Genomic DNA, 27,880 nt, shown 5'->3' on the forward strand with positions numbered 1-27,880 from the left:
TGCAGTTTGTAAGAAGAAATCTGTCAGCTTTCCTATCTTGGCTACAACAGACACATTCTTTCACTCATTCTCTTTTGCGCACCACTCAACTGAACACGCTTCATTTTTGACGTTTACATGGGGCTGAAATTAAAAAGGGGCAGAGAGGGTTATTGAAATGACTGTCATGACAACTGAATTTGGCTCCATCATTTTACTTTTAAACACATGCATTTTACTTTTAAACATACCATATGGCACTGCACCTCACCAACAAAAAATAGAAGATAACCTTCGGGTGCACCATGATCAATTTGTGCTAGTTTTATCAATTTTTTTAAAATAAATCTTCATTGTTTGTTTTTTTCTTTTCACCCTTTTCCCAACTTTGTGGTGCCCCCTTTAGTCCTGGTGCCCTAAGCAGTGTTTAGTCTGTTTAATGGTTAATCAGCCCCTGATAGTGATCACAACAGGGATTAGCAGGGCAAAACAATCCACCACCACCAACTCATGAAAGGCGCCCGCCTGGCATATAAAACAGACCACAGCACTACAAGCAACGTATGCAACCTCTCATCGGCTCCCGCAGATCCCAAAGGTAGCTCGAGGTCACGTGTCCCAAGAGAGGGCCGGACGACCATTGCCTCCGCCTCAGGCCCTTCCTCGAGATGAATGATAACCCGCCTCTCCAATCACGGCACCGCAAAGGCAGAGCCTGGCGAAAAGGAGAAGAGGGATTCAGGAGGTGTGCGTGATGGACGGCCCGACAGCTCAATCGCTGCGTGAAGATTCCCTCCTCTTTCCCCACCCATCGCCAATAATGGGCGGGGGTGAAACAATGGGAGGAAAAGGAGGTGGAGGCAGGAAAATGGCAGCGGCTGGGACAGCGGCGCTAACGGCAAGACGAGGCGATGGTGGCGGCGGCGGCAGCAACAGTGGCCCGAGGCGGCGGGCGACGTCGGCAGCTCGGTGGCCTGCGCTTTTGCTGGTGGCGGCTCTTAGCCTGGGTGAGTGCAGCGCGAAATCCGCCTCGGAGCAGGGTGGGAAAGGGGGGGGGGGGAGAGAGAGAGCGAAAGAAGGGCTCCTTCCTCTTTCCCTCTCTGAGCTCGGGGTGGGGGAAAGAGCGCCTGCACAGCAGTTCCTCGGCGAGGTGCCTGCGGGGACCTGGGCGGCAGCAGCGGCGTCTGTAGTAGGACCTGGGGGGAAAGGGGCGGCGGAGAGAAATGCTGCTCTGGCGGGGGGGGGGGTGTCCGCGTGGAATTTGAGGAGGGCGAAATTTGAGGTCTTTTCCAGCTTCCTTGCACAACCTTTGCCCATGTGATGCGCTTGATACGCTCCCCACCATCCCCCGGTCTTGCAAAGCGATGTGGGTTGATGTGCGTGTCGTGACAGTGGCCGCCTGTACGTGGGAATCGTTTTACGAAAGAGCCCTGGGCTGGAAAGGCAACTAAAGAATGGCAGGTGGTTGGTAGGGTGGCTTTTTTTGTGTGTGTCCTCCCTCCTGTTGCTTTAAAGGAGGTTTAACTGAGAGTAGTACCAGATAAGATAGTGCAGGGGCGAGATTGAATGGGAAAGAGAGAGAATCGTGGCGTCCTTGAAGCAATATCTTCTCCTTGCCGGTTACAGATAAGCTTCGTAGGCTGTTGCTAAGGGTGTATTTTGTTTTTTGCTTTTCTTTTCTTAAACTCCCTACCCCCGGATGGTAGTTAGGGTGGACATGATGGGTACCCAGAATAACCCCATGAAGCAGCATGGTGACATATGGATTCAGCTGATAGGGCTCTTGAAGTTATTGTGGCCATTTATGGTAGATATAGAATTAGGGGTTAGGCTCTACTCACAAGTGTAATGAATCCAAAACTGCCATTAATTAACTCCCCAAAGCCTTTGCAGTGTCTTGATGAAATGTGAACTGCTTCACTTCATGATGTGCTCAAGTCAGCCTGCCTCAGCTCATTCCCCAATGCATTACATCAGTTGGAAATGGGGGTGGGGGATGGAGGATCTTGAATATGCATAGCAGTTTGTTTTTGCAGTTTCTTCCCCCCCCACACACAGATTCTAGTCAACCTATTCACATTGATTTACAAGCGACCATTGTCTGTAATGTCACCAGCCTGCTAATGTGCTATATCACTGCTATTCCTACTTGAAGTGTTCTGTATCTGTGTTTCCTTGTCTTTATAAAATGTTCTCATTTCCCCCCATGTTCTATACTGCCTTATGCAATTTATCTGTTATAACTGAACGAATGGTGTAGTTAAAACCTACAGGTATGATAAAATGGTGTCTCTGTTGGCTAGCTGCATCAAGTAAAAACACTGCTGGCCACAAGCTGGATGGATTTTAAATGTATTATGTCTGTTAGATGCTGTGGAGACTTCTTCATGAAAGAGTCTTGGGATGGGTCTGTGGGTCAGTGATAGGTCATCCACTTTCCTCAAAGAGTGTCCAAAGTTCAGCTGCCAGTATCTCAGTTTAAAATAAGATTGGGGGTCCTGAACCTTTTTTAATCCGTAGGCGCATTTGGATGTCTGACTCTGCATAGAGCAGGGGTGTCAAACATGCAGCCTAAGGGCTGGATCAGGCCCCCAGAGGGCTCCTATCAGGCCTGTGAGCAACTCGCTGTAATCTGCTTCTTTCTCTCTCTCTTGCTTCTTCTGCATCACAGCTTGCTTTGCCAGGCTTCCTCAATCGCACAGGGCTAGCTTCTGTTTTCTCCATTGGTTGACCATCACATGAAGCAGCTCATGTACAAAAGCTCACAATGCCTAGCCCTTTCATGTTTTTCCCTGGGTCTTGAGCTCAAAGCATTGACCATGAAATTTCTGTAATGAATGTCAATAAATCAAAAGTAGGTTTGCAGCTTACAGACACACACCTGAACAATACCTGAACAGCATACTCAAGATTGCTGTAGCACAGTCTCCAAATTTTGATGCAATATTTCAGAGCAAGAGGTATCAGTTATCAGAAACTGTTAAATAAACATAATATTGCAAGAATTCAAATCTTTTAAGCATTTTTTTTAAATATTTAATTACTTTCGTCTGTGTCCTTTATAAATTTTATGTCTCTGCTATCTAGCATTACTTTTTATGACACACATGGCCGGGCCTGACAAGGTTTCATTTATGTCAGATCCGGCCCTTATAACAAATGAATTTGACACCCCTAGCATAGAGGGTGTATCCACAAAATGACTTGCAGGAGATGGAACCAGTCACAAAATGGCTCCTGCGGCTTTCCTTCAGTCCCATAGAAATTATTCTGTGGTGGCAGCTACTGCCAAACCAACTTTTTTTTTAAAAAAAAAAATCTGCCCAGTCAATCAAATCTTTAGTGGTCAGTCAGAAGCCTTGCTGAGCAAAAGCCCCACTTAGCTCCACCCACTTTCGTAAAACCATTGGCAGGCACCAGGAAAGGTTGTGGGTGCCATGGTATCCACAGGGACCATATTGGGAATTCCTGGATCGGAAAACAGGTGATGTGGAAGACCTCTGCCTGATATCCTGGAGAGCCTTCGCTAATCTGAGTAAATAATACCAATGGTGATAGAGGAAGGGTTTGTCTCGGTATAAGGCAGGGATGGCCAAACTGTGGCTCTTTCACGCATATTGTGTGTCTTATGGCTCTCAAACATCTGACATTCATGTCCTGCAGCTCTCAAACATCTGATGTTTATTGATGTGGCTGTTATTGTAAGCAAGTTTGGCCACCCCGGTATAAGGTATCTTCATGTACACTTTAGCCTATGGTTTAGTGACCTCTTACAATGAAAGAGCTGAACTATATCAAAGCTCAGTGCTACTGCTCAACCTGGAGTGGGTATAAGAAAGTCTGATTGCATAACAAGTATAGGCTACATTATTAGTTATTGGCATGTTAATTAATAATCCATACTATTTCTGCAGTCCAAACGCTAGGTGTTGTGAGTCTTTTATTAGGAAGGGGTGCATATGAGGGCTCATAATAGCACCCTGTGTGATTGGCACAAATCTGCATATCTACACTGGCATAAATCTACATGTAGTTTCCATTTGTAGCAGTGGTATCTGTTTACTTCTATCATTTCCCTTTTGTTTCCTTTTCTGTAAAAGCATCTCTAAGAAGTCCTATAGTTGGATAATTTTTTTTGCCTGCCATTTCTGTCATCTATTGGTTATTAAACATCCAATCTATTCCTCCAATATGCCTTAATTTAAATATTCCCTTTGCCTTTTTAAAGAGCTGTATTTGGCCTGGTATTTAAAGAGCCACATTTATTTATTTTATTGTATGAACATATGAAGCTGCCTTATAGCGAATCAGACCCTTGGTCCATCAAAGCCAGTATTGTCTACTCAGACTGGCAGCGGCTCTCCAGGGTCTCAAGCTGAGGTTTTTCACACCTATTTGCCTGTACCCTTTTTAGTTGGAGATGCCAGGGATTGAACCTGGGACCTTCTGCTTCACAAGCAGATGCTTTACCACTGAACCACCATCCCTCCCATTGTACCCTGCCATTTCTCCTCAGTGGGGACCTAAAGCAGCTTAATGCAGTTCTCCTCTTATCCATTTTATCTTCATGGCAATCCTGTGCGGTTGGTTAGGCTGCAGGAAAATGACTGGCTCAAGGTGGCAGACTTCTGTGGCAGAATTATCAAACCTGTGTCTCCCAGATCCCAGTTCAAAACTGTAAGCATTAATTACACCATACTCGTGTGTGTATAAAATCTACATACATGGTGCAACAGTTTCAAGTTGTGTGTTCCATATTATTTAGCTCTGTTATGTTGATCATATTGTAACAAGACATCTCCATGTAGCAGTTTTCTGGGTGTTTCGAACATTTAGTTGGTTTAGGAAGTAGTACAGTGTGAGTCCTGCCCTGACCTATGGTGGCCCACATTGGCGCAGTCCTATCAGACCTTGGAAGCTAAGCAAGGCCAGCCATGGTTAGCGTTTGGAAGGAGACCACCAAGGAATTCCAGGATCCCTGCAGAGGAGGGCAAATCATCTCTGAATGTCTCTTGCCTTGAAAACACTACATGGCCTGCATAGTTGGCTATGACTTGATGCAGGGCTGGATTGGGGGGGGGGGTGCTGAGAGGGGTGCTTGCCCTGGGTACCGACACAGGGAGGCGCGCCAGATTGAGTATGGAGTGCATTGTATTCTATGGGCCCATAAGGGGGGGTGTCATTTTTTAATCCCCCCCCCTTCAAAAAACATGTAGATCTGGTCCTGACTTGATGGCACTTTCTATCACTGCAAATCTCTTGGCTGAAGAGTGCTGAAGCTAGAAGAATTGTTTCCCTCTGTATCCAAGGCTCAGTATGTGAGTTCCCTCTGGCTCCCAGAAAGTCTGTGAAGGTCACTTTCAGGTTTACTAAATTTTAATAGCAGACTTAAAAACAGCAGTTTTAAAGCAAAAATGCAAAGAAAATAGTTTAGGGTGACTGGGTTAGTGTTTTAAAAAATTGTATTATGCATCAGCCAATATTATGCCTCAGAAAATATGATGCGTGATAACTTCAGTTTTGTATCTTTTATTCCATGGATGGGATGCTGCCACAAACAATCCCGTTATGTTTCATATGCCTTAAATAGGAGCAGAACTTTGAAGCATGAACCATTAATCTTAAAGAGTATATTTATAGCTATTACCTTAATAAATGCTAAGCAGAAACTACCTAAGAGCATTCTTTTAGATCACAATTTAGAAACCGTCATTTTCCCTTAACTTTTAGTTTGTAACTTTGGTTCTTTTATCCTGGACATTTAGAGATAGCACAAGGATAAAAGAAATCCTGGCTCTTGTTAGTAGAAGCCCTTTATGGCATTCTTTAACAGTCTCAGTTGGATGTATGACCCTTTTGCAGTCTAAATGTTTTCTTAACCCAGTTTCATTTTAATGAATCAAGATCATGGAAATAGTGTTTACATACACACAGTTTTGGCAGCACACTAGCAGCAGCACCCCCTCCATTCTCTGTTAAATATGTTCTTGGAGAATGTTGGATCCATGAATCCAGGTTTCTTTTTACTTTTGCCCACGTCAAATGACAGCTAAAGTTTCTGATTTCACATTATTCATGTTGAGACAGGAGAAGAGAAATTACCTCCAAAGCAACATGTTTTTCCCTGTTCATCCCTCTGCTAGTGCAAGCATATGATTTAGAGTGGAGAAGTAGTTTTGTCTTTGTAGGTAAGAAATGTTTTTAATCATGCTTTGATTCTGTGCATTGAAGAGCAAGTAGATAAGTATTAAGTGAATAAACTGACTTGATATCAAAGAAGACTTTCTTTGTAACAGGCTAGTTGTGTACTAGCATTACAGGAATTCTGAATACCACCCCATAACACTTATTTTGAGTTAACAGTTTACTGAATATTGCATTTTTGGAAAGTTAAATGGTAACTCTTATCGCTGTACTGATCCAGGATAAAGGTTTTCCTGTACCAATTGGGCTTTTGAACTGCCATGAAATAACTTGCTGGTTCTGTTGCTTTTGTAAGGGGGGAAAGGAAAGGTCCCCTGTGCAAGCACCAGTTGTTTCCGACTCTGGGGTGACATTGCTTTCACAACATTGTCACGGCAGACTTTTTTATGGGGTGGTTTTGCCATTGCCTTCCCCAGTCTTTTACACTCCCCCCCCCCCCAGCAAGCTGGGTACTCATCTTACCGACCTCGGAAGGATGGAAGGCTGAGTCAACCTTGGGCCGGCTACCTGAATCCAACTTCCACTGGAATCGAACTCAGGTCATGAGCAGAGAGTTCAGACTACAGTACTGCGGTACTGCTGCTTTACCACTCTGTGCCATAGGGGGAGTACGGGGGGGGGAGGGGAAGGCTTATGACTGGTGACTACCTATATGCATGAAAGTCAACAGATACTTGTTTCAAATTACAACGATGTTATGCGAAACTGTTGTATGTTTGCATGTGCTGTCTTGTAGTTTTCCATGCTTGATATGATTAAGTATCTACTCTTTAAAATGTTGAAATACTAGTTGAAAAGATCACTGGACAGTGTTATTTTTTTTAATGTAGCGTAAAAGTTCACTAACTGATGACACAGTTCTGATAACACTCTTTGAGGCAGTTTCTATTGAAGAGGAAGTTTCATGCTGTTAAAAACTAATGGAGTTTCCTAGTCTCTCGGCTTGGCTTCGCGAACGAAGATTTAAGAAGGGTGCAATAGTCCACGTCTGCTGCAGGCTCGCTGGTGGCTGACAAGACCAATGCGGGACAGGCAGGTCCGGCCACAGTGGCTGCAGGGAAAAGTCTGATTTAGGGTTGGTGCTGTAGCAGTGCGATTCTTCCTCAATCTCCTTTTGTCCTCAAGACCAGCTATGCGTGCGTTCTCAAAAGAAGAGACAGCCTGGTGGATGGTGTGCCTCCATGCTTTGCGATCTGAGGCTAGGTCAGACCACTGGTGATGGTTGATGCGACAGGTGCCAAGGGATTTCTTCAAGGAGTCCTTGTACCTCTTCTTTGGTGCCCCTCTATTTCGATGGCCGGTGGAGAGTTCGCCATACAGGGCAATCTTGGGAAGGCGGTGGTTTTCCATCCTAGAAATATGCCCTGCCCAGCGCAGCTGCGTCTTCAACAGCAGTGCCTCGATGCTGGTAACCTCCGCCTGCTTGAGAACTTCAGTGTTGGTCACAAAGTCACTCCAGTGGATGTTGAGGATGGTGCGAAGGCAGCGCTGATGAAAGCGCTCAAGGAGTCGCAGGTGATGACGGTATAAAACCCACGATTCGGAGCCGTAGATGAGGGTTGTCATCACAACCGCTTTGTAAACATTGATCTTTGTGCCTTTTTTCAGATGCTTGTTGCTCCACACTCTTTTGTGCAGTTGGCCAAAGGCACGGTTTGCCTTTGCCAGCCTGTTGTCAATCTCCTTGTCGATCTTAGCATCTGAGGAGATGATGCACCCCAGGTAGCTGAACTGCTGGACTGTCTTCAGAACTGATTCACCCACAGTGATGCAGGGAGGGTGATAATCTTCCTGGGGTGCAGGCTGGTGGAGAACTTCTGTCTTCTTCAGACTAACTTCTAGGCCGAATAGCTTGGCAGCCTAGTTTCCTAGTATCTGTTGAATATATGCATTTCGTTATATCTAGAAGGGGCAAGACTGCTGACCATTGGGATTGTATAGTGCTTAAGAGTTACATGTAGAAACAACCAAAGCCCCAGTCCATACATCAAATGTAATCTAGAGATGTAAAATTTCCAGAAATTTTGAAGGCACAAAAAAGTTATGGGGGAAAATTGAAATTTTGGCAAAGATTGAAATATATGCATTATTTACTGTAATATCAAACCTAAACCAGTTTTACTGTTTTAACAGCATAAATTAATATAAAATTGCAACATTTGACAGTCATAGAATTAAAAAATATAAATGCTTTAATATTTTACAAGCGGAATTGCAAATTTAGTGAGTACTTGAGAGAGAATGGCAAGCTGATGTGGCCTGTGTTACCTTAGCACATGTACCTTAGTTCTTTCTAGATGCTGTTGCCTTCCTTTTGTGATTCCAGGTAGATGCCATCTTTTTCCTTCTGTGGCTACTGGGTAGAGAAAGAGCTGTGTTCCCAATGAAATGTTCAGAGTTTTCCTTTTGAGATTTTGGTGCAGTTTCTGACCCAATTCCTTCTGACTGTTTTCCCCTTCAGCAAAGATTTACTTGTTACCCTGTGTGTGTGTGTATAAATAAATAAATCAGTGGTTCCAGAGAGAGATGAAAAGGTCAACCACAAGGGAAGAATCAGGTCAAAAGGACAACAGAAAGTGTGCAACAGTTGAGAAGCAATGAAAGCCCTTCATACTCCCCTCATGACAATTGGGTATCCTAGGTGCAGAAATGCATTTTGGATTTAAGATATGGGCAATGGGCATATGTCTATATGCCCATTGCACATCTTGTCTTTAAAAGCATTTCACTCATTCTAAACGAGAATATGTTATGGGAGGTTTTTTTTTTTAAGTACTCCCCCAAATTTCCAATTTTTCCCATCAGAAAACTGAGGGAAAGTGTTTTTTTGGAAAAAATGAAAAACCTTTCCCTTCCTGAGTCTTTCTGTTTCCCCCTTTGTAGATCTATTGTTTGGGGAGTTGGTGACTAGCATGCCTAAAATAAAATAATTGTTTTCTCAAAAATACTTCTGCCTTAAGAAGGCTTTGTCAGTCCACATCTAATTTTATAAATGGTGTTGTGTTAATACTGTCTAATACTGTCTGTGGATATGTTTGTGCATGTTGCTCTCTGTCCTTAGCATTGATGACTATCAGTTTTGCCGCTAGCAAAAAAGAAGCCTATGTGTGCCAACTTTGAAACAGGCTGCCCTTTGTTTTTATTTACTTTGTTTAAGAATTGTGGTTTATGAAATACTGGTCTAGATATCCTAGAACAAGTAGCAACCATTCTACATTATCTTTGAATTGTTGGTGGTTCTTGATAAATCACACTTGGGAGTAGTTTTCTGTGTTAGTAAAGGTTGCACTTTGGAGGTTGAGTGACTTGCTCATTGTGTAGTGATCAAAATCCAAACTAGCCTCTGGCTAATTACAGAATACTTTGAACTCTGCCAACTGTAAACTCATGACTTTTCCTCATGCCATGTCAAAAACTGTGTGCAACTGGGAATGATTTGTGATTACAATCTGAAGATAAGAACTCATATTCATAAATAGCCACATGGAAGTAAATATTTTTTTTCTGTATGAAGATGACTTTAAGATCCCTTGTGAATGAAATTAACTTGTCCCAGGTAGATGCTGTGCTGCAAAGTATCAAACAGTAATTTCAGAGTAAGACATATGTCTGAGTATTCTTTCCTTAATTGTTAATGTCCTGATTTGTGGAGAGAATTAAAATTAACTATTTACTTCTAGTTCCATGTAGGTACAGGCAGACTAGTTTTATGAACTAGAACATAGACAGACAAACACCAGCCTTAGCAGTATGCTGGACCATTTTCCTTGGCTGCAGGCAGAGGTGTGGGTTTTCTGGAAAATTTTCTGGAAAGGTTCCCAATGCTGTAAATAGAGTGTGAGCTGATTTAGCATGTTTATTTTGACTTCAAAGTACTTCATGTTAAGTCTATGTCTTAATAACAACAAATACTTGAATTGAAAGCATTTGAGGAGGAAAATAAAGTGTGAAAATATTACATTAAAATCCAGAACTTTATGTGGACATTTTATGGGGATTAATGCTGGAGCAGGTTGTTGTGATGTCAGTTAAATATTGTCAGTAGATTGCCTGTCATTGTCATCTTCCTCCATCTCTAATTAATATTTAATTCTCAATATAACTCCATCTGTAGATACTTAAATCTCTGTGGTTCTAGAATATCATTGCTCAGAAGAATTGGTTTCTCTAGAAGGGGCTGTGGCTAAGTAGTAGAATATTTGCTTGGCATGGTGAAAATCCCAGGTTCAGTCCTCAGCTAAAAGGAACCAGGTTTGGTGATGTGACAGACCTCTGAAATCCTGCTACTTGTCAGAGTATAAAATTACTGGCTTTGGTAGACCAATAGCCTTCTTCAGTATAAGGAAGCTTCATGTATAGTTGGAGTAGGATTGCAAGCCTCCAGGTGGGACAGGGAAAAAAAGGCACAGAGCCTCCATGTCAACCAGCCTCAAGACCAAAATAACAATTAATTTTTATGAAACAGTAATAAATTACTTCAACCAAGTCACATTATTACTAGTGCATACAACCAAGAATGTCTGCACCTCCCATTTCCCAAAGTCTCTTTATGATGCTATCAAAATAATTTCTTCAGGCAAGAGGGTCGGGAGGACGCATCCAAAGTAAGTAAGTATTCTTAAAGAGTCCAGAGCTCCAACTGAAGAATTCTTTGATTCAATGCAGCAGTAATATCAAGCTGACGAGGCCATACTTATATCCTCGTTTCATGTTGGCTTCGACGAGCTTCATATAATCAAATTCCAACACACTTCATATCCAGGCAGTATATACACTTGCTCTCTTTATAATAATAATAATAATAATTTTTATTTCTATCCCGCCCTCCCCGCTGAAGCAGGCTCAGGGCGGCTCACAACATAAAATGCACTGTACATCAGTTATACTTATAAAAACATAGTTAAAACAAATTATAAATTATTAAAATTAACATTTAACAATGTGGCGTTAAAACATTAGGTCTTCAATGGAATTCAGTGACTAAAAGCATTTTCAGCAGCATTTCCTAGCTTTGTCACTAGTTGAAGGCCATCCTGAAGAGGTGGGTCTTACAGGCCCTACAGAATTGATCTAAGCATCGTAGGGTCCGCACCTCCTCAGGGAGTTGATTCCACAGTAGTGGAGCTGCAACAGAGAAGGCCCGATCCCGGGTGGCCTTCAATCTGGCCTCCCTTGGCCCAGGGACATTCAGCTGGTTTTTTCCAGCTGACCTCAGCGCTCTCTGGGGCTCATATGGGGAGAGACGGCCCCTCAGGTAGGTAGGTCCTCGGCCATATAGGGCTTTAAAGGTGATAACCAGCACTTTGTAGCGAACTCGGTATGCCACTGGCAGCCAGTGCAGTCCGCGTAGCCCCGGCTGTATGTGCTCCCACCTTGGGAGCCCCAGCAACAGCCTAGCCGCCGCATTCTGCACCAGCTGCAGCCGCCGAGTTCGGCACAAGGGCAGCCCCATGTAGAGGGCATTGCAGTAGTCCAGTCTCGAGGTGACCGTAGCATGAATCACCATTGCTAGGTCACGGCGCTCCAGGAAGGGGGCCAACTGCTTCGCCCGTCGAAGATGAAAGAACGCGGACTTGGCAGCGGCTGTTATCTGTGCCTCCATTGATAATGAAGGCTCCAGAAGAACCCCCAGGCTCTTGACCTTATGGGCTGCTTTCAGCAGCGCACCGTCAAAGACCGGCAAGGGGATTTCCCCTCCCAGGGCACCGCGACCCAAGCAAAGGACCTCTGTCTTCGTTGGATTCAACTTCAGCCCGCTCAGTCTGAGCCAGCCTGCCACGGCTTGCAGTGCTAGGTCCAGGTTTTCTGGGACGGAGCCAGGCCGGCCGTCCATTAGTAGATAGAGCTGGGTGTCATCAGCATATTGATGGCACCCAAGCCCAAACCTCCGGGCAATCTGGGCAAGGGGGCGCATATAGATGTTAAACAGCATCGGGGAGAGAACTGCCCCTTGTGGCACCCCACACACTAGTGGATGCCTCCGGGACCGCTCTCCCCCAATGGCCACCCTTTGTCCCCGTCCATCAAGGAAGGAGGAAAGCCACTGTAAGGCCAATCCCCTAATCCCTGTGTCGGCGAGCCGGCGGGCCAGTAGCTGATGATCGACCGTATCAAATGTGGCCGACAGATCCAACAGTATCAACACCGCCACGCCGCCTCGATCCAGATGCCGTTGGAGGTCATCCACCAAGGCGACCAGCACTGTCTCCGTCCCATAACCCGGACGAAAGCCGGACTGGTGGGAGTCTAAGGCGGAAGTGTCATCCAAAAAACTCTGCAACTGTGACGCCACTGCCCTCTCTATAACCTTACCTAAGAATGGTAGGTTCGAGACCGGTCGATAGTTTGCCAATTCGGCCGGATCTGCTGTACTCTTTTTTAGGAGAGGGCGGACCATGGCCTCTTTCAAAGATGTTGAAAATTGCCCTTCCAAGAGGGCAATTTCATGTCATTGTATTGAAGTGTACATGTGGTGGGATTTCCTGCCTAGTACAACCTCTTTTCTGTTTTGTTACCCAAATAGCTTTCAAAATGTATGGCTCCTGACATTTGGAGTGTTTCTCTTATGTGTCAGTATCAAGCACATACACATGTATACTCAGGTAAAATTATTCTAAAGGATCACTGCCTATTTATACAAAGTGCAGAATTTGGAGTAGCACCTCACTGTGGGAATGGGAGAGTCCCAGAAATGAACAGGTAGAAAATAGGATCAAAGTTTAAAACTTTGGAAAAATAGTACAGGAAAAGCCAGAGGCACACAGGGAGGCATATGCTGTCCCTCTCACACATAGAGTAATCCTAACCCTAAACAGTCAACACCAAAAATAAAAGAACAAAATAAAGGGGGCTAAATAGAAACATATAAGCCTGTCTGATGAGTATGGAACTTGTGGAGGTATGTTAGGAGAATGGAAGAGGGAAGAACTTTCTGCAGCTCTGCTATCTCTTTGTGGTAAGCTATGATCCAGTCCTGTTGCTGTTCCTCTGCCTGCCTAACCCTAATTCCACTTGAAGGAGCAGTTGGCTGTACCTTAACTCCTTTGAGATCACATGAAGAGGAGAAAACATCCCTTCAACTCCAGCTGATTTTAATTGCCAATATTATTAGTTTGGACTGTGGATTGATAATTGCTGGTTATTTAAATAAGATTATTGGTTTACTAATTAGCTAAATTGAACAATTATATTTGTGGCAAATTAATTGGGGAAGATAAATGGATGGGGAGGGTTTTATAATTAAGGAGCCTATGGAGTCAATTAATTAAATTATATTTTAGCTAATGATTAATGGGTAGAGTTAGGATAAGGTTTTAATTAAATAACTATTGGGTAGTATTGGCAGGTTAGTTTTAAGTGATAAATTGGCTGGAGAGAGGGAGGGCTGAGGAGGGAATAGGTTCAGCTGTCTCACCGGTCTGAAGTTCTGGTGACACCGGCAGGAGATGACTGGCCTGGGGATTCCAGTACTCCTGGGGAGGGGAAGGTATGACGGTGGGAACAGGCGGGATTATAAGGGAAGGAGGCCGAGACATGACAAGGCTCGGCCCCCTTCCAGCCTGTGTCTCATCCCGACGGTGACAGGTAGTGGAGCCAGGTTAAAGTACTCGCCTCCGTCACTGGTGTTATGCAACGCCAGGTCCATAAATAATAAAATCTCTATCCTTCGGGAGTTCCTGCTTGAGCAGGATATGGACCAGGCGTACGTGACCGAGACCTGGGTGCGTGATGGGGAGACCGTAGCTCTCTCCCAGATGACCCCCCCAGGATACTTGGTCTTTCACCAGTCAAGGACTAGTGGGCGGGGGGGAGGGGTGGCTTTATTCATATGAGAGGCTTACTCCTTCCGGGCCCTGGAGATCAAGGGTATTGAATGTGCCGGCCTGGCGTGGGACGTTGGGGAGGGGTTGGCGATCTGGCTGGTGTTCTGACCGCCTAACTCACCAGCTGGCACCTTACCGTCCCTGCTGGAGGCCGCAGCAGGCTGGGCATTTGAGCATCCAAGGCTTTGATCCTGGGTGACTTCAGTGTCCATGCCGATGACGCGACCTCCAGTCAGGCGATGGACCTGGTGTCATCCATGGCGACACTAGGACTCTCCCAAATTGTTACAACGCCCACTCACCAGGCGGGGCACATGTTAGACTTGATCTTCACGGCGGGAGTTTCAGTGGACGATATTACTGCTTAAGCAGTGCCATGGTCGGACCACTGTGCCCTCAAGGCTCGTGTGGATGTCCCACCCCAAGCCCGTTTAGGCGGTGAGCGTATTTTAGCTCGCCCGCGGAGTCAGATGGATCCAGAACGGTTCCTGACTGCTCTACAGGCCCCCTGGCAATTCCCTAGATTGCCTGGTAGAGTCTTAGAATGATAGACTCTCCAGGGCCATTGATGAGATCGCACCTAGGCGTCCTCTGTGCCCCCGCCCAAAGCCGGCACCTTGGTATAACGAGGAGTTGCGGCAATTAAAGCGTGGACTCAGACGACTAGAGAGGCAATGGCAGCGCACTCGAGACGAAGCGACTAGAACATCTTATAGAGAAGTTATGAAGTCCTATGAGATGGCAGTCAAAGCCACAAAGAAAACATACTTTGCAGCTAAGATTGTGTACTTTGCACCTGGCACAATTGTTCAATACAATTTGGACTCTTATATCTCTGCCACAAGGCAGACCAAATTTTAATGAAATGGAGATTGGCTGTGAGGCTTTTGCGAATTTTTTTGCAGATAAAGTCGCGTCGCTCCATCACGACTTCCCCGCCATATTGGAGACAGTATGTGAACTTGAGGCTCTGTGCCTGTCTTCGAAGTGTGTCCTGGATGGCTTCAATGCTCTCAGCCTGGAGGAAGTTGACAGGATCCTCTTGTCTGCACGCCCTACAACTTGTAATCTGGACCTCTGCCCGTCCTGGCTTATTAAAGCTTGCCAGAGGGAGCTTAGATATCCTGTACGGGGTATCATAAATAGATCCCTGATGGAAGGGCATTTTCCAGCACCTCTTAAAGAGGCGGTGGTCCGCCCTCTACTGAAAAAACCAACTTTAGACCCGGCCGAATTGGCACACTATTGGCCGGTCTCGAATTTACCCTTTTTGGGTAAATTTATTGAGAGGGCAGTGGCGTTGCAGTTGCAGAGTTTTCTGGAGGATGCTTCCATTCTCGATCCCCATCAGTCCGGCTTTCGCCTGGGTCATGGGACGGAGACAGTGCTGGTCGCTCTGATGGATGATCTCCAGCGACATCTGGATCGAGGCGGCTTGGCAGTGTTGATGTTGTTAGACCTATCGGCTGCGTTCGATATGGTTGACCATCGGCTGCTGACTTGCCGTCTCACCAATGCGGGAATTCAGGGGTTGGCCCTACAATGGCTCTCCTCTTTCCTTGATGGTCGGGGACAAAGGGTGGCGATTGGGGGTGAACTGTCCCGGAGGCACACGCTTGATTGCGGGGTGCCTCAGGGGGCAGTTCTTTCCCTGATGTTTAACATCTACATACGCCCCCTTGCTCAGATTGCCCGGAGGTATGGGCTGGGTTGTCACCAGTATGCTGATGACACCCAGCTCTATCTACTCATGGACGGCTGGCCTGACTGTGTCCCAGAAAATCTGGACCTGGCATTACAAGCCGTGGCTATATGGCTCAGGCTGAGTAGGTTGAAGCTAAAGCCAGCGAAGACAGAGGTCCTTTGCTTGGGTCGCCGTGGTCCGAGAAGGGAAATTCCCCTCCCGGCTTTTGACAGTGTGCCATTGACAGTGGCGTACAGGGTCAGAAGCTTGGGGGTACTATTGGAGCCTGCCTTAACTATGGAGGCCCAAATAGCAGCCACTGCAAAGTCCGCATTCTTTCATCTTAGGCGGGCAAGGCAGTTGGCTCCTTTCCTGGAGCAGGACGATCTGGCAACAGTGACCCATGCAACGGTCACCTCAAGGTTGGATTACTGTAATGCCCTCTACAGGGGGCTGCCCCTGTGCTGAACCTGGAAGTTGCAGCTAGTTCAGAACGCCGCCACTCGGCTGTTATTAGGGCTCCCTAGACGGGAGCACATTCAGCCGGGGCTCCGGGGACTGCACTGGCTGCCAATAATATACCGAGTTCGGTACAAGGTGCTGGTTATTACCTTTAAAGCCCTATATGGCCTAGGACCTGCCTACCTTAGGGACCGTCTCTTCCCCTATGCTCCTCAGAGAGTGCTGTGATCCGGCTCTCAAAATCTGCTTGTAATCCCTGGGCCAAAGGAGGCCTGGCTGAAGTCAACTAGGGATAGGGCCTTCTCAATCTTAGCCCCTTGCTGGTGGAACCAGTTACTGGAGGAGGTCAGGGCCCTGCGGGACTTTGGACAGTTCCGCAGGGCGTGTAAGATTGTCCTCTTCCGGTTGGCTTATAACTGACCGGCATTGAAATATTCTGAAGGAAGATTGGAAGACAGCACGCTGACATTGATCGATTGATTTTAGTTGTTTTAATTATGTAAATTATTATGTATTTGAATGTTTAAACCCTATTGTTAGAATTTCTGTGTTGTGAGCCGCCCTGAGCCCGCCTCGGTGGTGTAAGGCGGGATATAAATCAAATAAAATGAAATGAATGAAAAATATGGCAGCACAATGCACTGAATAATTCTAGGTTGCGATCAGAGGGAGAGGACAGGAAAGCACATCAGAGACCAAGGCTATCTCAGGCTAGGATTTCTGGGATTTTCCTGTGATGTGGCACAGGATGGATGGTCCAAAAACTGCTGCGAAGTACTGAGGTTTTAGGGGACTCTATTTATGTAGATAGCAAAAATACTGAAATCTCCAAGGCTGGGATTGGGCTGCAACCAAAATTTTTGAATTCTGTTGTTCAACTTTAACTGCTAGGTAGGAAAATTTATTTAGTATAGTGAAGTAACACACCAAAAGTGGGGATAAGTGATGAAAAGGAATTGCTCACTTTGTGGCCTGATGGGCAAGCAAAAGCCTGGAAGTGTGCTGATGATTGTGTCAGGGGAAAATAATAGTCTTAACGTTAAGGGTGTGTTATCATAGTAGCTGAGATGTCCTCTGACTTTAAAGTGGGAAACAATTGATTTGATTACTTTCCTGTAGACCTGTTCAGGCTGTTTCTCTTTTGTCATGCTTGGAAGTGCCATCAGGCTGAGTGGAGTTTTACTGGTACCTCTTCTGAATCTATTGAATGTCAGACCACAAAGTTCAGGGGAGCCCAAAGTAGGAAGTAGACATAGATCTGAGTATGAGGATCTCCATTGTAAGGTACAGCTCCATCTGATGTGTCTAAACAATAGTTTTTGAGTATGAAATTAATAGATAGAGGTATCTTGATGCTTTGATTGCTCTGGAAAATACCACAATGTTAGTACAGCTGGACCCATTTTAAACTAAATTTTATTATTGCAATTACGATAGTAAACCGTTATTTTTTTAGGCTAACCTGCTATTCAGGTTTTAATGCCTTCTCCTTCTCCTTGTCCTGCTTTTACTTCTGTTGGTAGCAGCACTCCATCCAGCCACTGTTACAGTAAAGGAAAATATTTTTTCCTAAAGGCTTGGTTGGAGGGAACAGCAGAACTGGTGTGACCTGTAAGTCAGCACCTGAAAAACTAGCTTACAGAGTGTTCTTCTTGTCTGTTAGTCTTCGGTAAGACTGTAAATTCTTAATAGTGGCAATAATGTAAAAAATTGAATACTGAAAGTTTTTTTCCCTTGAAGCTTTGTAATAGTTGAAAATTGCAGGTATTTAAAGTGAAAAGCTCAGCTTCTGCTTTTTGAATGAAAACGGTGGCTGATTTTTCCTACATATTTTAATGCTAATTTTATATAATTACTTTACTGTTGGGATATGTTATAGTTCTGAAATATGCTAATTTGATGTGTGGGGTTTTTTTGTGTGTGTGTACCTGGAAGTCATGGTTGACTTCTAGCAACACATAGAGGGGCTTGGACATTCAGAGAAGGTGGCTCTATTACCAGTCTCTGCTTCCCAGCCCTGGTATTCCTCAGAGGTCTCCTATCCAAGGACTTGCCAGGGTTAGCCTTGCTTAGCTTCTGAGATCTGATAAGATCAGGCTTGCCTGGGCTATCCAGGTCAGGGCTAGTATGATGATTGATTTTTAATGGCTGTACCAGAGGTCAGATAAGACTGGATATTCATGTTTAAGTTTATGAGAAACTGCAGACAGTTCCTGTTTTTGTCTAAATGATCTAAGGAGCCTGTTATCTAAAAGGATCTAGAAACAGGAACCACAGTACAAGGTGTTTAAAGATGCTAGGCACAGTCAAAGTTTAAATGCAAAGTATCAAATATGCACTTGGGATTTTGATCTGCTAGCCTTTTCCTAATAATAGTTGACGTTGGGGATTTGAAGCGTTTGCTGACTTTTCTAGCTTATACTGGGAACAGAGAATTTAGTAAGGATGATCTTGCAAACATACGTAGTGGATGCTCCTGTATAATGTTGCAATATTCTTTGGCAGATGGGTCTGTTTTGGAAGACAGTCTTGAGAATTCCTCCAGATTGTTCTTTGGTGCCAAGTCTGCTGTCATTAAAACAGATTCTCTCTTTTTTTTTTAAATTAACTTGCTCTTGACAATTATTCATGGCAAATTGCATTTGTATATCCTATAGCTTTCTGGAGCACGTAACACTCTTAGTCTGCAGAGAAGTAAAATATCATGTGAAACACAGTAAAACATGCTCCTCTCTTCAGTTTACATTGTGCTAATCAATTCTCTAAAGTTCTGAGTTTTCTTGTCTTGGCGCTGATGTGGGAGGAGATTTGTAGTATACTTAAAGTAACATTTCTCAACACTTTTTTCTTTTTAGTCTGTATGATTAATAGCCAGTAGCTGTCCTCTGTATAATATTCACAGGTAATTATACTTAGTAGCAGGTGTGATAGTAGCAGAGGGATAGTCCTTCTGGATGTAGCACATAGAATCTGTACGCACAATGTTTATGCAAGTTAATATTTCTTAGGTTAACAATTTCACATATTTAATGTGAAGACAAGCCCTAATTTGTTCCATTCACTGCTATAGGCCACTGGATCTTTGGGATCTTAGATGTTAAGGGGCTGCTCTGCACCTTCCCACTCAGTTGATTGGGAAGTATGCAAAATTGGGCGGCTTGTTGCAGGTTTTCCAACTGCTGTTGATTTGAGATTCTTTAACTGAATGAGGGAGGTTCTTCATGCAAAGTATAGATGTTACTACTGAGCTTCAAATTCTGCCTTGCAGTTAGCCAGGTATAACTGACATTTCCAGAGGTTATGTGTAGAAAGAAAGGTATAACTGTCCTTTGCAGAGGTTATGTGTAGAAAGAAAAGAGCTTGTAGTGATAACTTACACATGCGGTATTGTATGTGTGCTTGTAATAATAATTAATAATAATTATTATTATTATATCCCGCCCTCCCTGCCGAAGCAGACTCAGGGCGGCTCACAACATAAAAACACTTCAACAATAAAACAATGTATATTATAAATCATACATACATATTATAAATCATTATATTATAAATTAGACTTAACCCTCTTCATTGTAAGTAAAGGCTAAAGTATGACAGAGGGGTTTTGTTTTTATTGCTGAAATGTTTGCTTTCACTAGCTCATATTCATATTTTATTGAACTGTTGTTCCAACCTACTTTGGAATAAGAACTCTGCTGTGGACAAGATAGGTTCTAAATATTACTCCATTTGACACTCACTGAAATAGGTTAAGGATGAGGAAGAATGTTTGTGCCTATAAACAACTATCAAAAATTTTAGTTGGGATTTTTTTTTTTTTTTGGTAACTTCTTGGCAGGTCTGCTGAAATTTAACACTGTATGGAGAACATGAAAATACAACCCCAATATGAGGAGAAGATTCTGTTTACTCATTGGTTTTCTTGCCTCAGCAGTAGAATACTATCATATGCTGTCTGACTGTAGCCTGTGAATGAAGAGTAGAGAATGTGGAAAAGCAGAGGCAGGACATATCAGTATGGGAATGATAGCTCTTGCTCTAATATTGCTGTGTTGTCTCAGCTACTGCTGACTCCCCTGCCACCTGCTTGCTGCATAGAGCATGGGATGGATGTAGAAGGGCTCCCAATTCTAAGTTTCTATTTACAGGGGATGTAAATAGAGACTCCCCTGACCCCAGCTTTTCATTACAGTCCATGGGAAGTGACAGCAAGCTGTGTAAAGTGCAGGATCTTTGCTGAAGATTTCACTGTTTGGTGTGTCTTCAGCAAATGCATTTTTTCTTCAGAATGTGTCTAGCTTTCAAGTGTCAGAAGTCTGAAATCTGTTCCAGTCCAGATTTTTATGTTGACTGATCCATAGGTTTCTCTTTTTTTGTCTGACTGTAGAACAGCTGCTGTTGTTGATTTGTTGCCAGGGTTAGTCCAAGGCCAGTCAACCTTTGCCAGCTATACATATCTCCAGGCAGTAATTGAACTCCTCAGTAAATGATGCTAGCAAAGAGTCACTATTGTCCCAGCAAATGTTCAGATAATCCCTTGAGAAACATTTTGAACATTGCAGAAGCATCCATAGCCTCCATGAGAGCCTACAGTTTATTCAAGAGAGAGAGAAACATCTTCTGAGGGTTCATAAGAGCACATAATCCATATAATTTTGATGCTGTTATAAGGAATTAAGTTCAGAGTTCAAATGTATTTATTTCATGTGCAGTATTTATAACCCACCCTTTGACTTACGTAGGTCTGTGGGATAGCTTATAACAAGAATTAAAACATCAGCTACAGTATGGGATAAAAGCAGTAAACTGAAAGCGGCAATAAAACTCAACCTCGTATGTAGCTACTAACAGAGCTAATACGCCACAAAACTTTGAGTCGAGTTACAACTAAACAGTTAACTAAAGCCTTGTGAAATGAAATTGGCCTGCTGTCAAAAATCATAAGGAGCAGAGCAAGTAGGGCTTCTGCAGAGGGTGTTCCAAAACTAATGCTATCACTCTAAACACCTTGTCCTGATTAATCAACTTCCAATGATGGAGGACTGCAGAGGAGGCCAGGTGGTCTGACTGTGTGGGTATGTTCATACGGGAGAAAATGTACATTTAATATAGGTGTAGCAAAATAACCCCACAATGAACAAGGTTCAAAGCTTCTCAATTAAGGACAAATAATTAACATTAGCTGCAGTTTAAGATGAGCATGTCCACTGAGGGGAAACTGGAAGAGCTCAAGAAGAGGAAGAGACAAAAAAAAAAAAAAAGAGAGCAGTAATTGTAAAGTGTTGGCTGGTTTCTTGCCAGCATTTGGTGATAAGGAAGTCCCGCACAGATGGTTATAGGGGGAAACTCCTCAGAGCAACTCTTAAGGAGAGGCCCTGTGGATATCTTTACCAGATTGCTAGCTTCATAATACAGGTGACTGAAAATAAGTAGAAATGGAGATGTAGACAGGATGCACTGGCTAAGTAGAAGCTGGGGCCAGTTGTAAGCGATATTTCAGATTTTTGTCCTTTCACTCCTGATTAACCAGAAGCACTGGAGGCCAAAACATCTCTAAACGATAAGATGAATCAATACTGAGACACTCTGGCTCCTTTAAAACTGTATGGAAGTGGTCCATTTTCATTTCTGAAGAACTCATTCTCTTTATAAAGAAAGCCTTCTGGGTTATAACAGGACATGTAGAGCTCTGATTTTTTTAGAAAGGGCAGCATTATCAGGAGCTGCCATAGAACACTGGTTTGGAGGTGATTTTCCTGTCCTCTTCCTTCCCCGCAACTGATTCTTCTGATTTTTTAAAACTCATGGATGGCTTCTACCTGGCAGACTTTTCTATTAAAAGTATGTGCTCTAAGGCACGTTAGTTTTCTTTCCATTCATCAGTCACTGGAGAATGTTTTAACTTTGCAGTGCTTTTGCCAGCGATGCCATTCAGAAGAGCTGTTGCTTGCAGCTGTTGGATAATTCAGTTCCAAGTTAGCATTATTTTCTGGACCAGTATAGTCTAACTCGTATGAAAACTGAAAGATTACTGGCTATCTTCAGAAAAACAAACTAAACATCTTCCATTTTGGGAGCCAGTGTGGCATAGTGATTATTGTTGCACATGATTGGGGTGACCCAGGTTAAAATCTCTGCTTGCCATAAAACTACTTTGTGATCTTGGGTCAAGTCACCCTTTGTTAGCCTGATATACCTCAGTGGTGATTGTGGGGGAGAAACAATACTGTCCTGAGCATTTTTGGGAAGGGGGAGTGCACTAATTAATAATGCTACTGGATAGCGTACTTTTTGGTGAATTACTAAGCTTATTATGCTTCTTTGCCTTTGTGATGTAATTCTGGATTATTATAAGCCTATTATGTTTCTTTGCCTCTGTGATGTAATTCTGGAGTGCTTATCAAGCATCTTGGGTGGCATGCTATAATTTATTTGTTCTTTTACAGTCCAGGTTTCAGCGGTAGAAGTCTACACACCAGGCGAACTCTCTGTGGAGAATGGGACAAAGGCAAAACTGGAGTGCACATTCACATCTACAGAGGTGATCAGCAGTGCAGCTTCTGTTACTTGGAGTTTTCAAGCAGAGGGAGCACCTTCTGCTGTATCGGTAAGAGGTGATCTTTAAAGTAAGGCTAGATTTAACTCCAGGTCTGAGAAGAGTGAAGATGGGAAAAGTAAAGGTGTTACTTTAGTACATGGCATTTGTCTGTACTTGCCTATATCACTGGTAAGAATGTGCATTTTACTGCTATTTATCTTAGACTGATGCTAGAAATGTTGATAATTTCTGAGATATTCCTTTTGTTTTATGCTGTAGAATTCTGCTGGCAAAAGTCTTGTTTAGAAGATGGTGATTTATTTAAACTCAAATTAGTATAGGGTGCTGTCACTGAAGTGTGTAATTAGGGTGCAATAGAAGTCATGAGAGCAATAGGAAGATGCAGCAAGGTATTTGTTGGTGGGAGACCTCATTGTAACAACTTGCAGCTATGCCTAGACTTTGTGCTATCCTAAAGTAGATGCTCTGTTGTTGTTTTCAAGACTAGACATCTAAATTCTGTACATTATGTAGTTGAATATCAGGTTCAATAGAAGTAATGCAGGTGGAAAATATGTTCATAGTGCATTTTTTCTCTTACAGTTCTTCTATTATTCCAATGGAAAGGCATATCCTGGGAAAGATGCACCATTTATGGACAGAATCAGCTGGTCTGGAGATCTTAACAAGAAAGATGCATCCATCAGTATAGCAGACATGAGATTTCAGGACAATGGCACTTATATCTGTGATGTGAAGAACCCTCCAGATATAGTTGTCACTCCAGGAGAAATCAAACTCAGAGTTGTGGAAAGAGGTATTAATGTCTCTAGATAACAATAGTGCTGGTAGTGAAATGCCATACTTAATGGAATGAATGTTCCCTGTAATGAAATAGTTGATGAAAGGTGGTTTGTTTAAAATAGTTCCATATGTGTGTTTTGGCTAAATACTACTGCATTTTGTTAATTGTAGTTTCAGGGTTTTTTGATCAAAAAGAAAGTGAAATAAAACCACGGTAGTGAAGCTTAAGGCTGGTGAGCAAATCCAAGCCTGTGTGAAGGGAATTCCATAGTTGTGGAACGGTCACTAAAAGGACTACTTTGTACAAATGAGACTTAGATAGAAGTAATATGAATGCCATCATTATCTTCTAAGATATCATCCATAGACCCCAGTATGGTATTTCTTCACATCAACATCCTGACCAACTGCTTTGTTTCATCTTGAGTCATTTCTGCCTGCAATAATATTGCAGACTAACACACTCAAGGGTGAACAGTAACAGTGGACTCACTACATCATTAGTCTTCTATGGATGAGATGTTAACTATATAAGATGAAAGTATTGTTTATACTGTACTAAAGTTATAACATAAATGGGAGTATTTATGATCTCTGCTACATGAGGTGCACTTCCTTCATTATAAATGATGATACAAGTCTTGAAACTTGCTTTTGCCCTCCTTGTTTGGTGAAGCTCTGAGGTGCATATTATTAAATAAGTTACAGATGCTTTACTTAGGCCTCCCAGTAGCCACGGTTATAACACATGGCAGAACTCATTGTCAACTAGTGAGATAACCAATCTACTTAACTATTCCATTACACATACCTGTTTGTTTCTGATGTGGAAGCCATGTACATGCGCCTCCTTGCCATCTTCTTCCTCCCTGCTGTTGCCTGTCCAGCTCCTCCCCAGATCTGTCTTCCATTTGTCTGTTTCAATATCTGATATCACCTGCCTTTTCATAACCTGCTTTCATGATTATTAACTTAAGACAGTTTTAGCATATCTTTTTCAAAGGACTCAAGTGGTTATGATTATGGGATTGGCATATACTTGGTTAAATACTTGAAAGTGCGGCTTCCTTGCACTCTAGCTGTTGCTTTTGAGTATGCTAAAGGTCTTGTGCCTATGTCTTTTTACACTAAGAAGCGGCTTGTGTATTTTCTTCACAACTTTAAAGTAAGAAGTAGTCTCCAGCAGAGGACTTCAACAGGTAACTTACTACTTAACATAATTTCTCAAAGTTATCTCTCTGAAGATAAATGAGTGGTAAATTGTAAAGTGATTTGTATGTTGAAAGTTCAATAGAAAATCCATACAGGATATATCAGTTAATTTATATGCAGACTGTGACTTATAAAAGAAAAAATGCACACAATTGCTCAGAGGTAGCCTTAATTTATACATTTAAAATCCAAAGTGAATCATTTATCAACTTGAACATGAAATGAATTGAGCAGAATGTTTTTCTTTTCTCTGCAGGTAACCTGCCTGTATTTCCCCTTGCTCTTGTGGCAGGGGTAGCCATTGGTGGAGTTCTGGGTTTAGTTTTGCTCATCATTCTTATTGTGTGTGTTGTATACAGAAAGAAGAATTCTAAAAAGCATTACTCCGGGTAAGAGAGTCCTCTTCTCATTTCTTGTATTTTGGTAGGCCAAATTGGATAGAAGTGATGTAAGAACAGCTAATGTGAAGTAAGAACAGCTAACGCATATTGTCCTGTCAGCTCCCAGGATTTAGAATGTTCACATCAGCTCCCACCAATTACACAGCCATTCTAAGAAGAGTTGTACTCTTCTAAACCCATTGACTTCAGTGGTCCTAGAAGGGTGCAACTTTGCTTGGAATGGCACTGTAGAGTACCAAATTATTCATGTCAGCTAGGAAATGTCCCTTCTTAGAAGGATTACTAATATCATTGTGCATAGAGGGAACTATTCCCCTGCCCTTGTATATAAAAGACCTATTAGATCACCTTATACATGCTGGAGGGAAGTATGTAACACAAAGCTGTTCAAAGAGACAGTCCTCCACTCTGTCTTCCTAAAGAGTTGTTCTTGCAGCTTTTATGGTGGAATGTGAGATGAAGACTAGACATTTTCTACATTTTGAATTGATTGTACAGCTCTGTTTCTGAGCCTGTAGCTGCCAGCTCCTTTACAACAGTCTGCTTGCCAGAGGTTTCCAACTCCAGCTTTGGGAAAGCAGTTCCTCTACTATCTTCACCGGCTTCATCATCTGCATGACTTCCTTTTTTTGTTGCTCTCAGAGTATCTTTAATTTTGCTTCGAGGAATGTTTACAAAGGTGTTTTAAGGCAGAATGTAGAGCTTTGATATAGGCTTTTTGAGATGCCATGGTGTATTTTGCAGATGGGTTCTTGTGTGAAGAGGTGCCTTTCTGAAATGCAGCCTTTGTATAGAAAAAACTAAACTCCCACCTTCTGTGGAAATTCATCAATTCACTGTCCAACTGCTTCCTTTCCTACTTTTTGTGAATACTATCAATATAGCCTTTAAAAAGTAATACTTGATGGGTTTATTTAATTGATTACTTCTCTTGCTGTTACCTTCTTTGCAGCTGGATATTTTAAAGAGGGTTTCAGTAGAGGTCAGTGCTAATACTGAGTGCAGTGGAATCTGCTTTGTAACCTCAGTGTGGAAAGCCTAGTTCCTTTTCTGCATGTGCTTTTTCTATAACAGCTTGAAGGTTGCCTTAATATATGAGTAGCTAACTCTCACTCCAGTACACTGCTGCTGAAAGTTACTTTGAGGTGCTCAGTTGGGGTTGCACTATGTTTCTATTGTTATCAATGTTCTCCTACCAGATTTTTAAAAACACTTTAATCGATTGCAGCAGCTCTCTTTTTATGCTGGATGATACTAAAAACCCCCAAAGGGGGTGTATAAGTACTGATGAGGACTAAAACGTTATTGTCTTATTTCTCAATGAAACTAACGCCATTGCATAATGGATTGATTTGGGTGGTGTTGGGAACCTTTGCATGGCAGTTCCACAACTTCTATTCTTACTCTGATATTTTGGTTTTTTCCTTTCTGCTTTGGTGTGCTGGGATTGGATCCTGCTCTTATCTTCCTCTCCTTACAGAGACCCTGATATAGACGCAAGATTGGGAATGTAACAGGGCTGGGTCTCCTCTTCCAGTCCCACTTTATACCATGGTAACTAATCACATTGGTGGTTGCTCTTTGGTTACGTTGTTTGTGTGTGTGTACGCATTTCTGCCTTCCTTGCTGAAAAACCTGGCTAACATAAAACCATCACTTGTGCTGAAATCCTGTTTTGTAGACTGTTGGTGAAGGGGCAGCACAACTCATCTACTGCTTTGAGCTTTGTTGTCTCGGTTTTTTAAAAATTGTGATAGTGCTGCTTATTTTCAGAATTAATTTGCATCTCTTGGCAGCAAACTCATGTGCATGAAGAAGTGTGGAAAATTTGGACTCTACACTGTGAGGGCACCAAACCATATTGTGATGGGATCTGTTCTGGTCAGGCCAACTGAACGTTCTCTATGCACAACCTTTATGGAATGTCTATTTTTAGATACCATGCGAAGTTGCATGAATTCTTGCCATGAACTCCAGGCATTTTGTTTGTCCTCTGGCCACCATGTTTGCTTAGATTCAGTCCCAGTAAGAATGGGGACTCTATTGGTACTTTATTTCGCTACTGTTACATAGCTCATGTGTCTGCTTTCTAAATGTTTCAAGTATTCATGTTGGATAAAAGAATGGCTTGCAGGGAACTGCATTCTGTTTAATGTCATTGTCACATTGTCATGATCCATGTGTGCTTGTACATGCCATGTAATGTGCATGCAGGAAAAAGCAGTAGGGAGAAGGGTCTGATGATGTGAGCTTGTATTCCTATTGGAGGGGGGGGAACTAGAAGTTGCATGCAGATGTTCCTAATACTACTGTGCTGTGACCCCTTTTTAAACAGGAAGAGATGCTTCTGAAAAAAATTAGGTACTTAACCTTTTCCCTGCCTGGTGTGTTCCTGTTCAAATAGGCCCCTCTCCAGTGCTTGGGTAAACATGCATTTGGGACCGCACATGGAAAGGGGGCAGTACCAAGGCAAGGAAAGGGTTAAATGCACACACCACAACTTTCTCTGATCTCAGTTGCCGCCAGTAGTTTTTAGTTTAAATAAGTTAATGTTAAATGTCTGTGTTCAGTGTGTTTTGAATGCACGTAAGAGAGGGTTACTGAGGTGTTCAGACTTTTAAATTTGATTTGTAAGGCATATGCCTTAACAATGGTATTTTGGAGTCCTGCTTTTTCAAGCAAAAGTGCAAGCACATCTTGGAATACACATCTGATGCCTCTAGACATCAGTACTTCCTGAGTTTCCAAGTGTTCCTTAAGAAGATCAGACAGG

The 27,880-nt window shown here is 43.0% G+C and overlaps 1 protein-coding gene and 1 non-coding gene across 4 annotated transcripts in view; one reads left to right on the forward strand and one right to left on the reverse strand.

Moving 5' to 3' along the window:
- Positions 1 to 651: 651 nt before the first annotated feature.
- The window catches only part of MPZL1 (myelin protein zero like 1), a 37,542-nt gene continuing 10,313 nt past the window's right edge, over positions 652 to 27,880 (forward strand). Inside the window, exons 1-5 of one of the 3 annotated variants that reach the window (XM_060234490.1) lie at positions 719 to 986; positions 22,599 to 22,759; positions 23,294 to 23,507; positions 24,963 to 25,095; positions 26,588 to 26,661. In XM_060234490.1, coding sequence (XP_060090473.1) covers positions 734 to 986; positions 22,599 to 22,759; positions 23,294 to 23,507; positions 24,963 to 25,095; positions 26,588 to 26,621 — 795 coding nt within the window. In that variant the 5' untranslated portion in view covers positions 719 to 733 and the 3' untranslated portion in view covers positions 26,622 to 26,661. Of the gene's footprint in view, positions 987 to 22,598; positions 22,760 to 23,293; positions 23,508 to 24,962; positions 25,096 to 26,587; positions 26,662 to 27,880 lie in introns of all 3 variants that reach the window. The other 2 variants (XM_060234488.1, XM_060234491.1) reach the window with 2 other exon arrangements.
- On the reverse strand, positions 4,395 to 4,469 carry TRNAH-GUG (transfer RNA histidin (anticodon GUG)). Its single transcript has one exon. It is a non-coding gene; the product is annotated as a tRNA-His (tRNA).

Source organism: Heteronotia binoei, chromosome 3 (assembly GCF_032191835.1).
Source record: "Heteronotia binoei isolate CCM8104 ecotype False Entrance Well chromosome 3, APGP_CSIRO_Hbin_v1, whole genome shotgun sequence".
Taxonomy (NCBI): domain Eukaryota; kingdom Metazoa; phylum Chordata; class Lepidosauria; order Squamata; family Gekkonidae; genus Heteronotia; species Heteronotia binoei.